The 21,930-nt window shown below is 43.3% G+C and overlaps 1 protein-coding gene across 1 annotated transcript in view; it reads left to right on the top strand.

The window, feature by feature from the left end:
• The first annotated feature begins 530 nt into the window (after positions 1 to 530).
• NOTCH2 (notch 2) overlaps positions 531 to 21,930 on the top strand; it is a 77,511-nt gene continuing 56,111 nt past the window's right edge. Inside the window, exons 1-4 of the mRNA XM_010188880.1 lie at positions 531 to 607; positions 10,367 to 10,626; positions 11,302 to 11,637; positions 17,977 to 18,099. Coding sequence (XP_010187182.1) covers positions 537 to 607; positions 10,367 to 10,626; positions 11,302 to 11,637; positions 17,977 to 18,099 — 790 coding nt within the window. The 5' untranslated portion in view covers positions 531 to 536. The remainder of the gene's footprint in view (positions 608 to 10,366; positions 10,627 to 11,301; positions 11,638 to 17,976; positions 18,100 to 21,930) is intronic.

Below are 21,930 nucleotides of genomic sequence, written 5' to 3'. Positions count from 1 at the left end.
GAAAGTCTTTAACGTCTCTAATGCTTTCACTTGCTCCCAAATGCAGTCAGTGTGCCACAACAGTAGTGATGTTGCGTTATATTCTGAATTGCTAGAAACATATGAGATAAAATATTGTGAAGGAAGGGTTGGGAGCAGTTGCCTCTTATTTCAGACAATTTCAGTCCAGAATTTTGATCAGAAAGTCGTAATTGGTGACACTTAACCCAAAATACACAAGTGCTGACATGAATGTCTTTGTGGCTTTGTAGCTGATATTGCTGCATGCTTTGCTTTGAAAATCTGCCTAAAAGAAACTGTGGAAACGTTCAGTTGCCTGGGGAACAAATCTGTATTTGCTTCCCCTTTCCTCCCCCGCCCCAAGTCTGATGCTACCAGAGATTAAATTAAACTATATGATAGTGTCTTTGGTTTTGTTCCAGTCATATAAAATTTTCTACTATAAGAGTTTCATTCCCCAAAATATGCTAATGAAGCTTCACCTTGTATGGCTACTGATTGGACTGTTGTGCTCTTTTCTTTCAGCTTTGCAGTGTATGGATGATTCCAAGCCATGTGTTAATGAGGGAAGGTGCATTCCATATCAAAATGGTACAGGATATTGCAAGTAAGTTGGTTTTGATTCTGATCAATTTATTTACCAGTCTTCTTTCATTTAAGGTCCTAGCTGCAAAGGAAATGTGAGTTGTTAAGATTTTCTCATCGGGCGCATTCAGTGTAACGGTTTTAGCACAGCTGGTGCTTCTTGGTAATCCATTCGTTCTTAAGTGCGAGCTTTTTGTAGCGTGAGAAATCTGGAATTCCTCTTCAGATTTTTTGGGGTTTGGGTCTTGTCAGTTTGATTTCTTTGCATTAGGTTAAGAAGCAAGGCCAAAGCAATCATAGGGGTAAACTCTGTACCTTGCTTCCAGACCCACAAGTTAAGTTGGAACTTGCTTTCCATCTTGCAGCTTGGCTTTATAGAGCTTCAGTCCCAATTTGGATGTTTTTGAGGTTTTTCAGAACTACTCCGCACTCCTAAGCGTGCCAGTTCCCTTCTACATGCTGGAGAGCAAGTAATATATGGGAGTTGCAAAAACAAACTAACAAAAACCCCCTAACACACCCACGTTTGTGTTTATTGCGTAATTGGTTTTGGTAAATGTTGACACCAGTCTTCAGTGCTGCCTTCACTTTGCTGCTGCATGGAAAGTGTGTGAAGAATGGTATCACATCTGTTTAAATGCAGTTCACCTTTCAAACTGCAGTATTTAGATTTTTTTCTTTTTTTAAATGAAGTGATATTTTGCAAAAAGATCAATCATCCTTGTTTGACAGGGTTCATTTCTACGTATGCAGTAAATGGATTATTTTCTAAACCTTGTTTACTCCAGCAATGCAAGTTGTGCCATTTTTTAGCATGCTATACCCCTCTTAATGCAAATATTCCTTATATATTAGTGAGTTTTGTGGTGTTGATTTAGCTTAGCTGACACACAGTTCTGCTCTTCAGCCTTTTCTGCACACCCATCTTCCCTAGCCACAACCTTTAATTCTTTCTATTAATGTGGTACATAAAACTTGATACACTTAGATTGCACCTGTGGTGCACAAAGGGGAAACCGTAATCTAATTTGAGGATCTTCTCTGTTTCATCTCAATACCTGATGTCCAGAAAGGCACAGAAACACAAATATGTAACTTCGTACTCCCTGTTATTTTTGTCACTTTTTTAACGATTCCTACTTCCTAGACTTTTCCTTTCTGTGGCTTTATATTGCTGTCAACTGGAATGAGCTGCCCTTCTGAAAAGAAAGTTGGAACTTTTTCTGCTTTTCACCTGCATTTTAAGACTGAAACTAGAACGTTTGTGAAGTTGTGTGATGTTAGTACATCTTTCTCATGTGTACTTGAGCATGTTAGTCTGGAGGCAAAGTATGTGGGTCGTGGTGAAGATAATAAACAAGACTGGTATTGATGTTGGTGCTGCTTGTACCTTCCTAAGGACGTTTTCTCCAATTTGCATGTTCCTCTGAACTGTGTCTTAAACTATAAAAAATAATAATAATAATAGTTTAGTTGGTTCATCTGATTAACTTCTGTTCAGTGTTTGTAGTACAGTCCAGGTCTTGACACGTTCCCCTTATCACAGTGGCAGCTTTGACCACTCTTATTTTTTTTTTAGCGCAGAGTGTTATTTATAATTCTAATGCTGCTGCCTTCCTTTTTGTGCAAAGCCTCCTTGAAGGAGGGGTTGGCTTAAGACCTGCAAGTAGCAGCTCAGTCCCTTCGCAAGTGCCAGAGTAATTGGGAAGGCTGATAGAGGCTGTGTACAGAGATCAGTATGTGTTTGCTTTCTAGTTGTGGCTCAAAAACTCTTTTTATTGCAGAAAGGAAGGAAAAAAATAGCAAAAAACCTCTCAATTGTGGAGACTCTACCTTTAGCAGCCTGATTCTTAGCATCCTGTTTTGGTTTTAACTTTTTTTTTTCTTTCCTGCACTATGAGGAACTCTGAATAGAGGAACTTTCTATCTGCTGTACTAACCTAAATGACTCTCTGAATTAGTGATGGCTGTAAGAGTAGAAATGTTTTGTTCAGAAAGCTACTTATTACTAAAGCAAGTGGCTTGGCTTCTGGCTCTGGAGGATCACTCACTGATGGGCTGAATCTCCACCCCTTCCACTGTTTTTAGGTTTTCTGCAGTACTTCCTCTGCTGGGCAATAAGTTGTTATAACAGGCGCTCTTCCCCTTTCTGTACCTCCTGTCAGCCAAGCTGCTCTAGTGTGGTCAGCCCATCCAGTTAATCTTGCTGTCTGTAAGAAGCAGGTGAACAGCTGAGGGAGAACCTGCATCAGAGGGAATCATACGTGAGGAATAAGACACGAGTAATGTAAGCACTGTTAGGGAAAATATCTAGTCTAGGTATTTTGTAAAGCAGAGCAAGCAACAGCTTAGTACTGAAACAGCTTTCTTTGTCACAAAATCCTGTAGCACTGCTCCATTAAAAGAGAGAGCTAGTTTTCTTCTAAGAAACCTTTATTCTGGTGCATCTGGCTTCTGTTATGGGAACAGCGATTGCGACCCTTGTAAGGAAATCGGAGTTGGATCTTTATCAGATTGCTCTTGCGAGCACCCTTTAAGTAGCTCCGTTCCCCTGGTGACGCTGCTGTCATTTTGTGGCACTGTTTGTGTTTGATAGAATTACTGACCTTTTTTGACCTTCATTTTATATTTAGAAAATTACACATTCCTGTGTTTGCATCTTCCGAGGTCAGAATTTTTTCTTGAGAGCTCTTTCTGCACTCATTCAGTGACCAGCATGGGGAGGACGCAGACCTTATTCCAAGGAATATGGCTGTATCTGCAGTAGCAAAGGGGACCCATCCTTCCGAACTTTCTGGGTCCTGCTTTGACAAAAGGCAGTTTCAGTTTGGAATTTGGATTTGTGTTGTGGTGGTTTTTTGGTCATGTTTCCTTTTTTTTTTCCCCTCTCAAAGCATCTCCAGGCCTTTTGCACATTGGAGCGTTAAGCACGAAGGAGCCTTTTTGCATACTCTCATACCCAGCAGAGAAGCAGAGTAACAGTTGCTCGTTGCTTAATGCTAATTGTGAACATCACAGGAAAACCTTTTCCCGTCTCGTTCCTGCCAGATGACTGGGAAAGTGGCAGTGGGAAGAGTCTCAGGATGGTACCGCTAACTTGCAGTATTTCTGCAATTACAGATGGGCTGAGAAGGTGTGGGTACGGGGAGCTGTTTCAAGGACGAGCAGAGCAGAGATTTTGACAACGCTGCCTGCTGTTTTCTGAGCACTGGAGGCTCCTCTGCTGCAGGTGGATGCAGGACTGGGCAGTCCCTCTGTGGGTGGAGTGGGGCAGGGCCCTGCAGCAGAGCCTATCTTCACCGTTTCCCCATGTTTGGCAGCTGAGGCCTCTCCCAACTTCCCTCCCATGAGCCTCAGTGACAGGGAGCAGAAGCAAGACCTTGCAGGGAGAGAAGCAGAAGTGAGAAGGGAGGGAATTGGGGTAGGGGTCCTCCAGGGTTTAGGGAGGAAGCAGAGCCTTGCTGGTACTTGAGCTTTGTAGGTTTTTAAGACTGGATTTTTTGACTTTGGGACTGCTGCACTTCGTGTGCGCAGAAGGGATATTGGTACCTCAGTATGAACCAAAGTACTGCTTTAACTCGAGTGTCTTTTGTCAGGTCCTGATGGTAAAAAAAATAATTAAAAAAATTACAGTGGCAACCACGGCCTGTTTGCTGTGCTTAATCAAAAGTGGAGAGTGCTGAAGTTGGCCGATTCCAAGCGACGGTCTCCTTCAGCACTTCCTTTCATGCCCAAAGCTGCGGGATCTGTGCAGCTTTGTGTGCTTCTGTGCCTCTTCAGTGAGCAGTGTTTTTCTCACCATGTGCAGAATTTTTGCACACTTTTACATTGCATGATACCATTTTTACCTCTTATCTGCAGGGTAGCCACAGCAGGACCTCAAAGCATGCTGAACTCAAAGCCTGACAGCGAGGGGCTTCTGTCCCAGTTTTAACCCCCAGTAATTCCAGCCCCCTTTGCCAGATTTTTGGCCTACTTTTCTTTCCAGTTGGATCTTCACAAATGAATTTTAATTCCAATTTAAGAAGACTTTTGGGCCTGAAGGCAAGATCCTAGACTGCAGAACTGTTTCTGAGACTGCAACAGATCTGTTCTTGGGATCTGTCTCGAGAGACCGATCGCTTGCAGACCAGTGAATGGGGAATACCCATAGGAGACCTTGCAGCAGGATGAGGTCTGAGAGTTTTCCAGAAGAGGCTAAATGCAAAAGTTGAAAAGTTGTCCCTTTCTGAGAATGGGCTGCCCTTTCCCGTTTCCTTCTGTCTCCCTTCAGAAGTTAAAGGACACCCTTGAGACCAGGGCAGAGGAAAGAGGAAGAGTGCACACGCTTTTGGCTTCAAATCTGGGAACAGATTGGTGATTTGAGCCGCTCGGTCAGAATTCTCTCTTGTGATTTACCTATGCAAACCGAAAGCTGTTCAGAGCTCTGATGATCAGAAAAAGCTGGACTAAGCCTTGCACATTCAGACTTCGGTTGCTCTTACTCCTTAGTATGCTGCGGAGTGGTGCACTGCAGAAGCGCTTTCTGTGCACTAGAGACAATGGCTGTGCACTGCTTTAAACGCAGAGGCCGTCTCATCCCATAGTTTACATTCAAAGTATGACGCATAAATGAGAGCCTTGAGACATGGGAAGGAGCGTTTGTAAAGCGAACCAGAGAATCCTGTTCTCCCTCCTGAGAGGAGGTGTAGGTGTGGGAGTCAGAACCTGGGAGCCAGAGAGAAGTCTGGTTAAAATCTGTAGCAGCGGAGCTGAGCCCCTTCTCACATTAGTCATCGGGCTGCATTTTTCTCCCGCTCCGCTGAAGCATCTTCCAATCAAAGTGAAGGGAGTGTTGGGGTGAGGGAGGGAGAAGCAAAGGACGAGGAAATTCTTCCCTTCACGTTTTAAATTAAAACCATCTGCTTCCTTCTGTGCATCTCCAGATGATATCACTGGGCCTGAATAGGAAACTCCCATGAAAATCAAACATCTGGAAGACTGCTTTAACCAGTCCATGAGGTTCATTTGAAGAGACTGTCCTATGAATGTGCCCAAACAAATATAGTACGGCAAATGAGGAAGTTTTTCCAACAGACTGGAAATATTTTCCAGAAGTCTTGAAAGCAAGAGAGAGCTGAGTATTGGGAGATAACTTCAATGTAGATCTGTGGCAGAAGAGCCAAAAATGCGGCTTTTGAGAGTCTTCTACTCTTACTTTGTAGCATGAGGTTGTGAGTGAATGCAGCTCTGTGGACTTGTGGATACTTCAGATTTGGATAAATACCTTCATTTTGTTTTTACGCCTCTTGTTTAGCTCCATGAGAGCCTGAGCTAAGGCAAATGCAGGCTGGAGCTGAAAAGGAGGAGGGGGGAAAAAAAAAGTTGGGCTGAGCTCTGACTAAAGTATTTGTGCTGGAAAGTAGCCCAGAGAGAGTAAAGGAGAAGCTTTAATTAGAAGCAGCTGCATAGCTGATGCAGCCCACAGGACATTTTCCCATTCCAAACTCCCTAGCTTTCAGAAATCATGATTTGAATTAAGTTGTATGTGAAATTTGCTCTTAAAAGATTAAATTCCTGTTGAAGTAGGTTAAGAGACCTCATGTGCTTGCAGAAAGTGCCAGAACAAACTGCATCTTCCTGTTTCTGTTTTTGAATGTTAGATGGAAAACTGAGGAGAAACAGTGGCTTTTATTTGGAAAAGGCTCGGTTTCCTGTTCTGAGCATGTCATTTGGAGCTGACACAAGCTGCTACAATTTTAAGCTGCTCTGTAGACAAGTGGCTGCTTTTTTTTCCTTTTCTCTCCTAAGGAGAACTTGAAAGAGTAGGTTGGGATGAGAGCAGAGCAGGGGTGGTGGGAAGCTGGAGTTGCTGTTGAGGATAATCATATCCTTTAAAGAAGTCTGGACTTAGACCCCGCTTTTTCAGTGTTTGCCTCTATTTTTAGAGCAACAATGCGGTGCCCAACATGAATCAGGGGCAAATATTTGCAGTTTTGTCTACACCAACATTTAGAACTAAATTACTAGTGTTTCTGCCTAGAAATGCTGATGATGGGAGACATGGTTGAAAATTTGGACTGTAGGTTTTCTGTTCTTTAACATTCAAAAAAGATTGCACTGAATTGCTGGAGGGGAAGATTGCGTAACTGTGACCAAACGCTCCTTCAGGAGCAGAGAAAATGGTGGCTGTGGGGGCCATGTGTACCTGACCTCTGTCTCTCTACAGGCACAGGCGTTCTCTGTGTACTCTGGAAGGCTTTGTCCTTCCAAATGTAAAGAGCTGAAGTTAAAAGAGCTTTAGCTGCTCCTTGCTGGGTTGCTCCCTCGGGTTTTTCTGATTAGCCTCAGAAGATACCGGAACAAGCCTGGTCTTGGAGTGCTCTTCAACTTTGTACCAGAAGATTTGTGTGCAGAATGCTGGGCTGTGTGTGGGTGATGGTTGCGAGTGTCGTCTTAGAGCACAGGTCTCCGCTTTCCTTGTAAACCACACCAGCAATACTCCTTATCAGTGTTTAGGCTCCCTGTTACCTGGGGGCAACACTTGAATGCACCTTCCAGTATCCCTGAGTGGTGGGGGTTGGAGGGAAGGCATATTTCTGTGGTTTGTTTGCTTGTGGACAAAACGTGAGAAGGTCCTCTAGACTTTATAGTTTGTTTTACAGCGTTTCAATGATAAAGCACTTGAGGAGTTACCTTTTAGGTGTGTTTTGGTTTATTTTTTATCTGTTAGAGTGGTGGGTGGTGCTGGAGGACCTCTTGTTTGCCTGATGAGGTGCTCTAAGTGGGATTGTGTGAAGGTCTGGCTTGTTGCTCGCTCTTTCGTGATAAAGAGGAGTACAAGTGCGTGGCCTGTGCCTGCTGCTGTTGGTGTGGAGAGTTTGGTGTACTGCTGATAGTACTGAAGACAGCTGAGCTGCCCAAGCTCCCCCATCACTGACGGTGGTGAAATCAGAAGAAAATCCCTATCAGAAAATCTTGGAAGCCTTCTGGGACTCAAGTTGAATTTGACTTTTTACATTAGTCAGCTGCATATGGATGTCCAGAAACATGATTTAAGTGTAGTTATCCAGACGGTCTCTGAGCAGAGCTTGCCAGTGCACCGTGTGCAGGCTTGAATGCCGTGGGAGTCGAGCAGTTCTGCAGCTTCTGGCACAGCCGTCTCTGCTGGGTGCCAGATTTCTGTGTGATCGAGCTCCTACAAAGCCATGCTGTAGCCCGCTGGCGTTTGGACTGATTTCTAACCCGTAACGAGGAATGATTTGGGATGTTAAAGAAAGCCCATAGAACTGCTGTGGTTTAGGCCCAGAATACCCGAAAATTGCCTCTGATGTGACAGCAGCTCCCACTGACTGACAGCCTTCAGCTGTTACGTGGAGGATGGCACAAGAGGCAGAGGATATTCTGCAGATGGTACTGTCTCAGGATTTGCTTTCTGTGGCTTTAGACCTGCCTTGCCCTACAAAAACTCCTCTTTCATGTCTGTTCATGGGTACAAAGTTGAAAGTATTAAGGTATAGCGAAGGGAGCCTAATTTGGGTGTGGGGTATGGTAAATTATGGTTATGCACATCTATTATATGACTTTCCTGCTGTAGACATATGGCTAAAAGCTAGTTAATAAATTTTAACATGAGAAAGAACAGTTGTGGTCATCTAGTAATGACCCCTTGCGTAACTCGTATAATAACCTCTCTGAGTAGCTGTGTCTGAACTAGTGTGCATACTCGTTCTGAAGCAGCCAATCCTGGAGGTGTTTTAAACAAGCTTGAGTGATGGAGAAATTCCACTGCAACCTTAAATGCGTTGTTCAGTTGTTTCTCTCCACTGCTGAGAGACTGAATAAGTCTGTATCTGAAGATGAAGAGATCACCCTATTTCTAATTTGCATTTATCCAGCTTGAATTTTTAACTGCTCAGTTGTGTTATCCCTGTACTTTTTAGATTGGGAATTATTGTTACATCTGAGTTCCTTTGTGGGTGCTTTGTGAGCTTTTGATTAACTGTCGTCTTTCCTTTGATAAATAGACTGAGCTGCCCGAGCTTTTCATTGTGCCGAGGGTTCCCTATTAATCATTACTGTTGGCTTTTTTGAATTCGTTTCAGCTTTTCCTTCTTAAAGAGCAGACACCAGAACTGATGTAATGCTCTGCTAATGGTTGTGCCATGCAAGCATCAGATGTAGCGTTATCTCCTTTACTTCTGCTTGGTATTTGTTGTTTGTACATCTGAAGTATTCCTGGCCAAACGAGGAATTCACACTCAGCTGACGTAGGAACCCCCAGAGCAAGTCTGTCTTTCCCAAATCAGTCTCCTGTTTTGGGGAGGATATGTTTTGTTTCTAGATTTATGACTTCGCAGTGCTAAAGTGCACTGTGTGTCCTGACTGCCTCATTAAGCAGTTCATGCTGTTACTCTCTATCAAGAACTTGTCTTCTCTTACCTGCGTTTGACCAGCACTGATGTCAGTTATTTGTTGATAGAAGTGTTGAATAGCATAGGAACAAAGGCAGATACTTGTCGTATTCTGTTTAAAACACAGCTTCCTGACCATTCTTTGATTTTAAACTGAATTTTAAGACCTCTCCAGTTAGGTGTATGTTTTGTTAATGGTTTTTCAGTAGGTTTGTTTTTTCAATCCACCATAAGGAAAAGTCAGTCTCTTTACTGTTACATTCTTGTCTGGGGGCTACCTAGAGCCTTTGTGTATTTCTTGCAGTTGAAATCTCATCCCTTTGGATTTGAGTAACTCATTGATTCATTAATTGCACCTATCCTGTTATTCTTGGGTTCCTTATCAGTTAAAGCACGCAGCTGTGCACTGTAGAAGAAAACTGCACGTGGAGAGCCTTATTCTGTAGGTTAGGTATTATTTTTGTCCAGCAGTATAAGGTGAGGTTTGCAGGCTCGCTTGCCTGGGTCTTGTACGCTGGAACTTAAATGGAAAATTCATAGTACAAAGGCCGCTTAAAAGATGGATTGCAGCTGACAAGTGTAGTCAGACTGTATTGACATAAGTTTAGGTTAGAGAGAAATAACTGCAATTATTCTGCAATTGCAGATCTTTGTATAAAATATTACCCTGGCTGTAGATAGTGTGTGTACTCGTTTTTCTGTGGGAGACAGAGGAGCGGTGACCTTGTCGTCAGGGTGCTGGCCAGGGGCGTGGGAGACCTGACTGCAGCGCTTGTGTTGCCGGTCGAGCGCAGGCTTCGGCGTGTCGCAGTCCCAGATGCACTTATCAGCATGAGGACAGCAGTGTATTCCTGTCTCATGGGAGCGTTGTGGAGAGAGAGCTGCTACAGATCCTCAGGCTCTCATACACTGCCTTTGTACAAGGCTTATAAATATTTTGGAAGATGGATAATAACTGGTGTTAATACCTGTTACTGAAATGGCTTGATTTCCTTCTAAAAAAGGATGTTTACTAGAATGGGAGTAGGTGCAAGGAGTTAATTGTTACTTAGCAGTTCTTTAGCAGTTAGGCTTTTACTGAGTTGTTGAAGGGAAGTGCAAGAATAAGGTCCTGCACTTGATGTCGCTCTGTGTGCAGTATTTATTTATTTATTTTGTAATGAGCGATTTCACAATTTGAATGTAAGTTTTCAGTGCTCTCATTTGGGATAATCCCAGAGGAAGGCCCTGTTCCATCTATGACGTTAGCATTTAAGTCTGTTAGTGTTACCATTAATTATGGCAAGTTCCAAGACTTACCAGAAGTCATGGGACTTCATTCCTGGTATCTTCCCAGGACAGCAGGGTTTCAGGTGAGTGTGCCACAAGTAACAACTTCTCTGTTGCAGGTGTCGAGAAGGCTTTCTTGGAGACTACTGTCAGTACAGAAACCCCTGCGAAAGCAATACCTGTAAGAACGGGGGGACTTGTGAAACGACGTCACTGATAGGGAAGGCGACCTGCAAATGTGCTCCAGGGTTCACGGGAGAGGATTGTCAATACTCTGAATCGCACCTCTGCTACGTATCCCAGCCCTGCCTCAACGGGGGAACTTGCCATCCCCACAGCCAGGAAACGTATGAGTGTGTCTGTCCTCCAGGCTACACAGGTAGGGATCTGCGTTTGTACCTCCTGCCTCGCTCCTTTGTGAATTGCTTCATCTTGGAATGTGCTGGGGCAGTTGTAATATGCTCTCAAATTTACTAGCTCCAGCACAGGAAATGAGAAGAAATCTAAATGACTTCATAACCAAAAAAAGCAAAGCGGGGTAGGGAATCAAACTCCCTGCCCTTTATACGTAAGCGGGAAGACATTTAGATCTTGTGGGGTTGTCTATGTGGGAAAACTGACTGCAGGAGCTACTTTGGAGTGGCTGTTACAAGTTGAGTTCAGAGTCTACCTTCCAGAAATTAATGATGTAAATTTGGTCAGCAAAATATTTCTATGGGAAAACTGTAATTGAATGCCTGTGGGGAAGCACAGAAACTCACCCCTTTAATTCTTGAAGGGGACGTAGAAGAAAAGTGACTGCCAGTGTGTAGTATCATGGGTTATTTTTATAAATCACAGCATTTTATATCTTGCTGTTACCCTGTAAATAAAATGACTTTGTACTGTAAAACTTATTTTTGTTTCAGATATAATTCTGTAAAATGCAGACATAAATTTGCCTTTAGTAATTTTAAGATTTAGTACACCAATCATTTTGAGGTAGCATAAAGGAAATGCTATTTTCCATAGAAATAACTTGTTATTAATGAACTGCTCTGTCTTGATCCTACAGGAAGGGATTGCCAGTGGATTGATGCCTGTACATCTCAGCCTTGTGCCAATGGAAGTACATGTACTGTATCGGGAAATAAGTTCTCCTGCATCTGTCTGTCTGGCTACACTGGCCAGAAGTGTGAGATAGATGTGAATGAATGTGCCACACCAGGCCTTTGCCAACATGGTGGGACTTGTGTCAATTTGCCCGGTTCCTACCGATGCCAGTGCAAGCCAGGCTATACAGGGCATCGCTGTGAGAGCGTCTACGTGCCGTGCTCCCCATCACCCTGCATGAATGGAGGAACTTGTCATCAAACAAGTGACTTCACCTTTGAGTGCAACTGTCTGCCAGGTAAGTGCTGCTGCTTCAGAGTGCTTGGTTTTGTAATCCTGTCCCTGCATTCCTGTCTGTGTTCTGAAAACGTCTCTTGGAGTTTGTGAACCTAAGGTTGAAGGGAGAAATCTCAGCAAGGCAAGAGGCTCTGCTGGCATGTTAAAGATTGTCAGGATTTCATAATGTGGAAGGGAAGAAAAGGGAAGAAGGCTAGAAATGACAAATTTACTTGGAACTTAATTAGAGGCAGAGCATCAAACAGGTAAGAACTACAGGGTAGGTTGATTAGGGTGGTATCTCCTGATGCCCATTTGCAATGCTAAATTCCATGAACATAAACCCCTACAAATGCATGCTGCTGTGTTGCTAAAGGCCACAGTTAACTTCAGTGCTTGAATGAGGATGAGCATTTGTCTTTTACCTTTTCAGTCGTTACTCTTAGAACATACCAGACTCTATTCCCTTCCTTTTTCTCCTCCAGTTCCTCCAAATCTTATGAGATATCATTTCCAACTCTCCACACCCTTTTTTCCCTGTAGTATCCCCAGATAAATGATGCTTGCTTGTTTTCTGATGCCATGAGCTGCCCTAAGGTCATCCCCAGCAGGGGTGATGTGCTTGCTCAGGAGCGTGGGCTGCAGTGATGTTGTGTGTCAAGCTGGGCTCCAATCACTAAGGCACTCGTCTCCAAAAATGACCTTATGTCACCTGGTTGGAGCTCTGGTGGTCTCGTCCTGTCCTGCTTCTCTCCATCTTCTTGTCATAGCCACCACAGGGCAGTACTAGCTGTGTTTGCATATCAGGGGGTTTTGTAGGCTAATAGTTGTTTTTTTTTAACTGAGTAATTCAACTCCATGGGAAACCGATTGTTTGGAAATGCTTTTGACTAGACTTCCTACTTAAGTGTATTGCAGTTTGGCACATGAACACTTGGTGTGTGGTAATATAGAAAAGTAAACTCTCTTCCCTTAAGCATTTTTCTGTTATTGTTTATGTGAAAGAAGTAGCTGTGTGTACTGTTTAGGATGAACGTAGAGTAACTGTTCTCATGAGGATCGCCTGGAGTCACAGGTGTGTGTGGAAAGAGCATTTAGAACTTCACTTATGAAAAATACTCTCTTTTTGGAGACCTTTGCCTTGAAGTGTTGGCTCAGATGACCTTAAATGTACATTGCTAAGCTTAGCTAGTGCCTGCACAGCTGTCTGGGTGCTCTGAGCAAGCAGGTGACTTTGAAGAATTTAGGAAAGTCGATCTTAAAATAGAAGGATGCATCATCTTTATTTTGGTGTGAAAGCAGCCATTTCTAACTATACTTGAAGAAAGTACTTGAACGGGCGGTCTTTGAAAATGCTGTATCTTAACTAACAGTTGCTCTCAGGGAATTTATTGCTTTTCTGCTTTGCATCTTTTTAAAATGGAGTTGTAAACTCAGTATCTCTGGATTAACAGGCTTGATCAGAGATTCAGAACTTTCTTAAAGTGAGATCTGTTTAGCCAGTTCAAGGAGTTTCAGGTTGCTTTCGTGACACACTTACGGGGCACAAGACTGGGTAGGAGCACATTTTCTTGTAGACAAGCTTGTGGGCTGCCTGCACTATGGTCAGGAAATGAAAATGAGATTGCCATAGTAACAGTTACACACCCACACTGCTCTCACACTTTGGATTATTAGCTGCTTTTTTGGACTTGTTACACAACGTGTACAGTGGGGGTGAGTTAATGCGGCTTTGAGAGCCTTCACTTCTGTATTTCCTGTATTTGTTTAAGTTGGCCATGTTGCTTTGCTAGCTTGATTTCTAAAACTAGTCATTTGAAAAACAGCAAAAAAGGGAGATGTTGGAGAAGCCAAAATGCTTACATTAAACTGTGATAAAGGCAAGGCACCCAGCCATTTCTCCCCCTTTAGTGAAGCATGCAGTGCAAAATTTCTGAAGTGTTGGAAAAGGTTCTGTCTGGAAAGGAAAGGTCAACAGAGAGAGAAGAGAAATGGTGGTCTGTCACAGCCAGGGAAGATGTGAGCAAGGCCTGCTCATCTGGAGGAGAGTGCCAAGAGTATGGACTAGAAATTCCTCTTCAGACTCTCTTTCTCTGCATTGGAGCAAAGCCGAAGATACTGTGACTATAAATGGAATTGCTGTAGCCCTTCCTTCTGGACTGTTCCCATAGCTCAGTGTTATGGCCATGATGGGGGGAGGCAGTTACATCTTGAACTGCTGGAATGGCTTTTGACAATGATTTTATGCATCTCGTGACTGTGAAACTTCTTTGGGCACAATCAGTTTCTTCAAAGAGGTTACTCCTGGATTGGCCTCAGAAGAACTGTAAATGTTTTCTTCTTTGGTTTTGAGTGAATTCCATTTTTTGTAAATATAGATACATGAGAGTGAGAACCGGAAAGCTTGGGAAAAGCCTACAACCTGGAGGTACACATCACAGCAGCTTTTTCTGCAGCAGTGCAAGTACTGCTCATCCACAGTGCAGTCAAGCTGCAATTTTACATTCTCGGGTTCCCATTTCACTTGTGGATTTACAAAAATCTTGCATGAGGTAATTTGTGAAGTTGTGTGTTAGAAGAGGCCAGCATTTGTAAGTGTAAGTGAAGAGCTGTATATATTGTCAGTATTAAATCTGTATGAGAGGTAACCTATTCTCTGTCCATCTGGTGTAATCATTTTTCCTTTGGGCTTTATTTTGGATAGAGATTGTAGACAAGCGAGTACGTTAGGTCAATCATAGCAGACAGTTATAGTAAAAAAAAAATACTTCTGTGAAAGATACTTAACCTGAAGCGTTAACAACTCCTTTAAATATAAGAATGAGCTCGTAGTTATAAATATTTGACAAAAAAGGAGTTCATTTGGCAACTAACCTTTAGTGGAATGTTAAACAAGTCAATAGAGGAAGCTCTTAGCTGGGAAAGTGATTATTCATTGTTATCCATCAAAATAATTACCCATTAACTAAGATAAGGACCCTAGGGAATTCCAAGGGCTTGTTCAGGAAACGATCTGTCAGGCTGGAGCAGGCTGTTTATGAGAGCTGGAACACTTCCTGGGAAGAGGAAGTAGCCTCACGCCGGTTCGCAGCAAAGCGTCACGCTGCCCCGTGCAATGAGCATCATGAACAGGGTCTAACAGAGATACTGAATTTCCCGTGGTGGGGAGCACCTCTGCTCACTGCGGTTTAGGAAAAGGCTGCTTCCTGTGGGGTGTGAGGTTCTGCACGGCAGCAGTCTTGGGGTACCAGGCAGCGTTGCCTTTCTGCTCCAGGTGAGCTGGCGCTCTTAGGTGGAGTAGCCCATCTCGTGCTTACTTCAAGAAGCTGGACTGTCAGAGCTGCATGCGTGCAGGCAGCTCCTTTGGGCACCTGGTACACGGAACCTTACTTCTGTGTTAAAATGATGCAGGTCAGTTTTAGCGTGCTGGGTTGAGATCCTGAACTTCTTGTCAGCAGGCCCCAAATCTGGCAAAAACTTGATATTTTCATTTAGGTATAATTGTCTGCTTCCATATATAATTGGTCCTGCAGAAATTCAGAGATGTCACTTACAGGTTGAAATAAGGCTAAGGATTTAGACTGGGAGGGAATTGGATGTAGTGCTCTGGAATGGGGTGGAGATTTCAGATGACATAGGAGTAAAGTTATCTACTTGCATCCCTCTGTGTACTGGGGAGGAACAACACATGTTAGCAGTAGGAACGCTTTTCCCCTGGAGGTTCTCATTCCTGTGTTTGCTGTGCTTGGAGATGCGGAGCAGAAGTCAGGATATCTGTTGCACACTGTTCTCTTGGAGGGAGAGAGCAAAGGACAACACGTTAGTCCCAGCACAGAGGGGAACAGGAAACGGAGTCAGGTGTCCAAATACATCCAAATAGTGAACTTTTGGGCTTTCTGGGTAAGAGTCAGCTTACGTAACTGCAAAATCAGATCCTAGGACCCAGCTTAAGAAAACCTCGCGTGTCTCAGAGCAGCTTCATGTTGTGCTTAAATGTTTGGGCCAATGCACCTACAACCATGACTCTAAAGGACCAATTTTGTGAATGGAAGCTAAACTTCACTAGGATAGCTTTATTTACAAATTAAGCAGATTGCAGTGTTGTGGTGTAAGGTAGACTTGAAGAGAACACAAAGGTCATGCCTTTACAGCTTTTAGATGTTCTGAAACTAAGCCAAAGGTCTTCTTCAAAGTAAGACAAATTTAAAGGGAATTTGGGAGTTACCAAAAAGGAAACTTGTTTTCTTTAGCTGTGCACTCAAAATAGTGTAATCTTCACTATTTCAACCCTTCCTGATTCCCTTTCCCTTGGAGAGATGTCTTGGCTGAGCACACTTGGCCGTGTGTCATTTCTCCTGAACCTTTTACTACGTAGCATTTTTTTGGTAAGCTCTTTTTCATTTCTGTTCTGCTGTCACTAGTGGTATCCTCCAGCTTTTAGTGTGGGATTAATGGTTTTCTACATTTGCATGAGATGCTTGAGGACCAGCTCTTAGATAGTAATATAGCTGGTTAAAATGTGAAAACGTGCAGTGGCTTGGTGTAGTTTCAGGGTTGAGGTGACTTTCATGCTTTATTATTACTCAAAGTCATTGGGCTGCTTTAAATTTGTATGCAGTACAGTGAGATAGTTGTAAAGAAATGCCTGCTGCCAGGAATTTGCTTACTAGAAAGCAGGGTAGCTCTTCACGTTATCTGAGCTGCAAGGAGAGGACCTTAAACTTTTTGAGTTTGTGGCTCAGGGTGCATTTCTGTGCTGATCACGTTGCCGGCATGAGCGCAATCTGTGGTCAGCAGGATCATTCTCCTCAAGCTGAAACACAAGCTGATAGGATACTCCTGTGTTTTACAGCTGAGCCTTTGGTCATGCATCATAGTTTTTATACAATGGTAAATATAGCGCTCTGATCCTGATTATATTCCTGGGTAGTTTCTCCTCAGCACCTTTTGCCTGGAAGGCGCTGTGGTGATGATTGGGATTCAGACTACCATGGCATACTTCCTCTTCGTTTTAACCTTCCCTACTGCCATGAATTTTGCAGGATCTTGGGTGAAGGTGGGAAGAGCCTGGGAGGGAGAGGATAATTATGCAGGTCTCTCTTTTTTTGGAGTCTATTCTAGCCTGCTGATGGATGCTGGTGCGCTTGATACAGCTTAGCAAGAACATTGCTCTTCGCTTCTGACTCTTGCCTGTAGTACTGGAGAAACTGAAGAGGCAGGGATGCATACGAATCATCTCAGGTCTCTTGAGAGTAGCAATAGTCTGGAGAAGCTGCTTCAGTCTCGTCTGTCACTCAGTATGATCTGCATTGGACCAGATGTTGCGTACAGCGTCTGTGTGGCTTGACACAGACGTTATGGAAGCATCTGGAACAGGGCATCAAAAGTAGAGGGCTTAAAGCATCATTTTGAATGAGAGGACTGTGTCATGTTAATATTACATTCCAAAGCAGTGAAGAGGCAGAGCTGATGTTCTAAATTAACGTGTGTGTTCTGGAATAATTTACTTCATCCACATTTTCATGCATCCACTTGCACTTTGATAAGTAGTGCTCTTGTGCAGCAGAAATTGCAGGTTTATTTAATGAAGCACGAAATAAATCAGCAGGGGAAATTGAGGGGAAGATGGATTATTGGTAACTTGCTTTCCAAATGTCTCCACTTCTCCTTATTTGAAAGAAGGGGAGATCTAGCAAAGATACACTGTAAGTGTGGCTACATTCATTAGGAGCCTTGATTTTCACTGGGAAGAGTGGTTTCTTCTGCTTTCCAGTCAGGGCTTGGTGTCTAAGCATCGCTAGGGTGGTGGCTGATCTAACACCAAAGGGGAATTTGGAAACTCATTTGGAATCAGGAATTTGGAAACTCGTTTTCAAAGTGTAGAAGATCTTTCTTTGACATAGCTGAGGCATATGAACTATGCTGAGGAATTCATGAAGTGAACACCAGACACTTTTTTGCCTTGAGAAAAACTTGTCCTGGGTGGTGCCGTAACTGCTGCTTGGTGGACAGTGACAAGTTTACCTCATAGCAGACTACATCTCTTGGACTTCGCTTTGTTTGCTTTGAATGACAGTGCTCATTAGTCAACTAAAAAAAATACCTTTGTCTTTCTGGTTGTGAAAACACATTTAGCCATCTACCCACAGCCGTGGTGTTTTGACTGTGTAATCTGACCTGCGTGCTATCAGCAAAGGCATTCAGCGAAGTCTCTGGTCAGTGTGCTGTGTTGAGGCTCCTCAGAATGGAGTTAACAGAGCAAGTATTTAAGGAAAAAAGGGGCAAAGCTGCGTGAAGGGTGAATTTTCTCTAGAAGAGGCTGAAAGCCCATTTCAGTCTGCTGTGTTTTTGCTTTGCCCAGGTTTTGAGGGAAGCGTCTGTGGCCACAATGTTGACGACTGCCCAAATCACAACTGCCAAAACGGGGGTATATGCGTGGACGGCGTGAACACGTACAACTGCCGCTGCCCGCCGCAATGGACAGGTACGTACTGGGGAAAACATTCCTGTGTGGGCTGGGCGCGCTTTATGGGAGCGAAATGCAGGACTTCTGGCCTTCACCCAGTGCACAACTGGAGTTGCATACGGCTGAGTGTAACTCATGTGTGTGACGTGTTCTGCAGTCTGGGGGGCAGATGTGAGCGGAAAAAGAAAATTGTTTGCATCAAAGCCACCACAACGGAGAGCAATTTCCCATTGCACCAGGCAGCGTTACAGCCTTACGTGCACGTGGGTTTGGCGCCCAGGTACCGTGATTCTTGAGCTGCAGTGCAGTGCAACTACCAGAGCTGCACCTCTGCTTGTATGGCTTACTCTGTAAGAGGATATGTGTTTTACAAAAGCACAAAGCGTGGCTTTGTTATCACAGGTGTGTGCATTAATGGTGCTTTGCCGATACGTCTTGGGGGTGTATTTTTAACCTGGGATAACATCCCCATGTAGATCATAGTAATGCTGCTGAAGAACAGGGCAAATCTGAAAGAAGGCATAGGTGGGAGAGAGAGAGGGAAGAGAAGAAATGTACGTATGGGAAGCTTATGTTTTTGCTGTTGTTGTTTTCCTGCTGTGACAGATTGTTTTCTGGAGTTCTCTGACTAGCAAAGCTACTTTTGCTTCATAAATGAGTCTGCTTAATTCTGAGTCTGGGGGGGGGAAAGTGTGAGTTTCAAGAAAGTGTTCTGCATGATGTAGGGAAGCAGTTTACAGGAAATTGAGTGTCATCTTTAGTCACAAAATGTCTCCGTACCTCAAAAATAAACAAATACCTCCGGTTTTGGGTGGGTTTTTTTGAGTCACGCTAGTCGTTCTTAGCTGGCACACTTTTCAGTTGAACATAGTTTTGCTCTTCTTTCAAAATCATAGGTTAAAAACAAGCCCTAAAACTGGAAAACTGAGGTATGGATTAAATTTGCATTTTTCCTTTCATAAAGTAAATTGGGGTACTTGTTTTGGAACTAAGCTTGAACTGGCTTCTCAGGTTCTAGAGAACCTTTAGCACATTCTTCTATGTGTCTAAAAAGTGTTATGTTTGAAACCAGATCATCTGTAGTGATGGTAGTTCAGACAAATGCACTGTGAGGAGTTTGACTGCTAGACACCAGAGGTTTCATGTTGTTCTAGCTTTTTTCCTCAGAGAGCATTATTCTCATTATAAACCAGTTGTCATTAACTGCAAAGGAGGCTGCCAGTCCCTCACTAACTTTAAAAAAACTACATATTCTTAAATGAAGTTAAAACCACAAAGAGTGAAATGCACCACTGCTTGCCTAGCTCTTTGAAACTAGGTGTAAATAGGAGAGAATGAGTCTTTCCCTTAATGAGCAAGTACCTTTGCTTCTGTGCTGCTTCTCTGTCCGTATGTCCTTTAAGCCTCCAGAAAGTGAAATCTGCAAAGGAAAACATGAGAGTTTGGGTGTAAAGCCAACAACCCTTCAGTCACCCCAAAAATCTTGCTTCACACCACAGAAATTACAAACCTTGTTACAACTTCTAGCATCTGTTAATAGTAAATTAATCTCAAGGTTATTCCTAAAGCATAGAGGATATGAAGGATCATGAGGGCATGAACATAATCTACAAGGAATTATTTTGCTTCGTAGAGGCATTGTAAACTTAACTTGACTTACAGGATTTGGATGGATGGCTCTTGTCAACTAGGGCTGACTTCTGCGTCTCGCCTGGAAGAGACCTGAGTGTGCAATAGGCTGTGATTCTGCTTGGTTTTGTGGTAGATGGTCTCTGATGAACCACTGAAATTCTTTGCAATACAGCTGTGGTGGTTCCCTCTGTGAACCTCACATGGGCTCTGACTGATTAGCATTGGGAAAAATCGTTAGGTCCATGTGGTGGCCTAGTCTTGTGTCATCCTTCTTCTGTGCAGTCTCTCCAGAAAACCTTGTGTGCATGAGGGATGTTTCCCTTTGGTGAAACCCTGGAAAGAGAGAGGAACTCCTCAAGCCTTATGTTCCCGTGGTTTTCTAGAACAATTATTGGAAGGGGCTTTCTGAGAGTTTCCTTTGTTTATGGTGAAGTTAAGGTTGTCAGCACAGTGGTTTTAGATGATGGCTTCTCAAGACCACTGACTTTCTAGACTTTAAGAATCAAGTCAATCTGGAACTAAAACTGATCCCATGGTTTAGGAAACAGCTTGGCTGTTTGAACAATGAACATCAGAGCCTTTGGAGAACTGAACTGTCTTGTCTGAAGTGAACAGTGCCAGTTTCAGTGTTCAAACTAAAACATGAGTAACCTCAGAAGTAACTATGCGTGTTCATACTGGCACATGTTTGACACGTGTAGGGCAGTAGCTCTGTACATCCACAGGATGCCTTAGCAATAGCCATTCCTCTGCAATGTAACTGCTGATCCAGGTGTTTCTGGAGGCTGAAGGCTCAGGATAGCAATGGAGGGCTGTCTTTGGGGCTTTCTCTGTGTTGCTTTGCTTGAAAGCCCATGCAATGAAAAGCTCTTGGCCAGCTGGCCCTTGAGAATTCATTATTGTGTCTTAATATTCCTTTTGTCCAATAAATGTGTGTGCAAGTGGTGTCCCACGGTGCCCTGAAATGCTGTCAAGGTCCACAGTGAATTCATCCCTGTGGTGTGAGTGGACAAACTGTCTCACAGTCACCCGAACACCTCCTGTTCTAACGTGGTCCTGCAGCTCAGCCCAGTGGGGACCCTGCTCTCTCATCTCTGTAGTGCTTTCTTCAAATAAGCTTGTTTCTCTAAATGAACTTCAGTCTCTTCCCTGCATCTTTGGTTAGAGTCCAAGAAAGTGCAGGGTAACAGCACACATCCAGCTTGGAGACACGGGGGGTGACACTGGGGCAGGGATCAAAATAGGGAAGGTAGATGAAGGACTGCTGGAAGAGTTCAGAGAGATGACATTTTTTCAAGCTTAAACTGCAGCTGATGCTGACAGCAGTAAACTGCAATAAAAAATGAGTTACTCAGCAATAAGGAAATACTGTGTAAGTGCTGGTCCATCCTTTGCACAAACATGGTTTGTAACGTTGTAAATCATCTCTAAGGTAAGTGAAGAGGCGAGAGCTGAGCAAACAGCTCTTGCAAGGTCTGTCCTGATAAGGACTTATAGCCAAACATGAGGAACTGTGAGAGTGAACACTTAAGGAAATCAAAAGCTTCCAGTGAGACCTTGAGGTTAGAGGACATTGTGTACTGCTTTAAAAAATAATTAAATTAAAAAAATCGACCTCCATGTCAGAGTAAACATCAGCCAAAAGTGAAAGGATGTTCTGTCTTCTAAAAGTACTTTTAACAGTGTAGATGCGCTGTCTTCGTATCAGTTCTTCTGCAGTCTCTGCTTGTCAGGTAATCCTGAAGAAGTTTAAATTGGTCTATTTGCAGTTTTAGTCTTTATTAAATCTTTGTGCCGTGGATGATGATCTAGCATGTTTATTAATATATTTTGTGCTTTGTGGCATAGAGAAACCAGTCCCATTCCTTGCTGCAAAAATCAAGAAGCCGTACTGCACCCAGTAAAGAATAGTTTTGTGTAAAGCAATACTAAAGCATCCTGTGCTGAAACAGAATCTGTCCTGTTTAATTCTGGGAACTGTCTGCCTCTTGCAGTTCCTTGACAGGTGGTAGGCTGGGCGACATAGCTATGCATTTTTGAAATATTTTTTTTTCTGCTTGGTACCAGAATCTAGCTTTTGAGAGACTGTTTGCTTTCGGTCTAATTTCCTACTCCTCAAACAGAGCTCACTGCTCCTTTTTTGTGAAGTGTGTGCCTTCTCTCTCTCATTTTGCTGCTTTTTCCGGAAAGATAAAATCTAGCCTTTCAGAAACAATG

This window comes from Mesitornis unicolor, unplaced genomic scaffold (assembly GCF_000695765.1).
Source record: "Mesitornis unicolor isolate BGI_N332 unplaced genomic scaffold, ASM69576v1 scaffold27887, whole genome shotgun sequence".
Classification (NCBI taxonomy): Eukaryota; Metazoa; Chordata; class Aves; order Mesitornithiformes; family Mesitornithidae; genus Mesitornis; species Mesitornis unicolor.
This window is presented reverse-complemented; position numbering and strand designations above follow the sequence as displayed.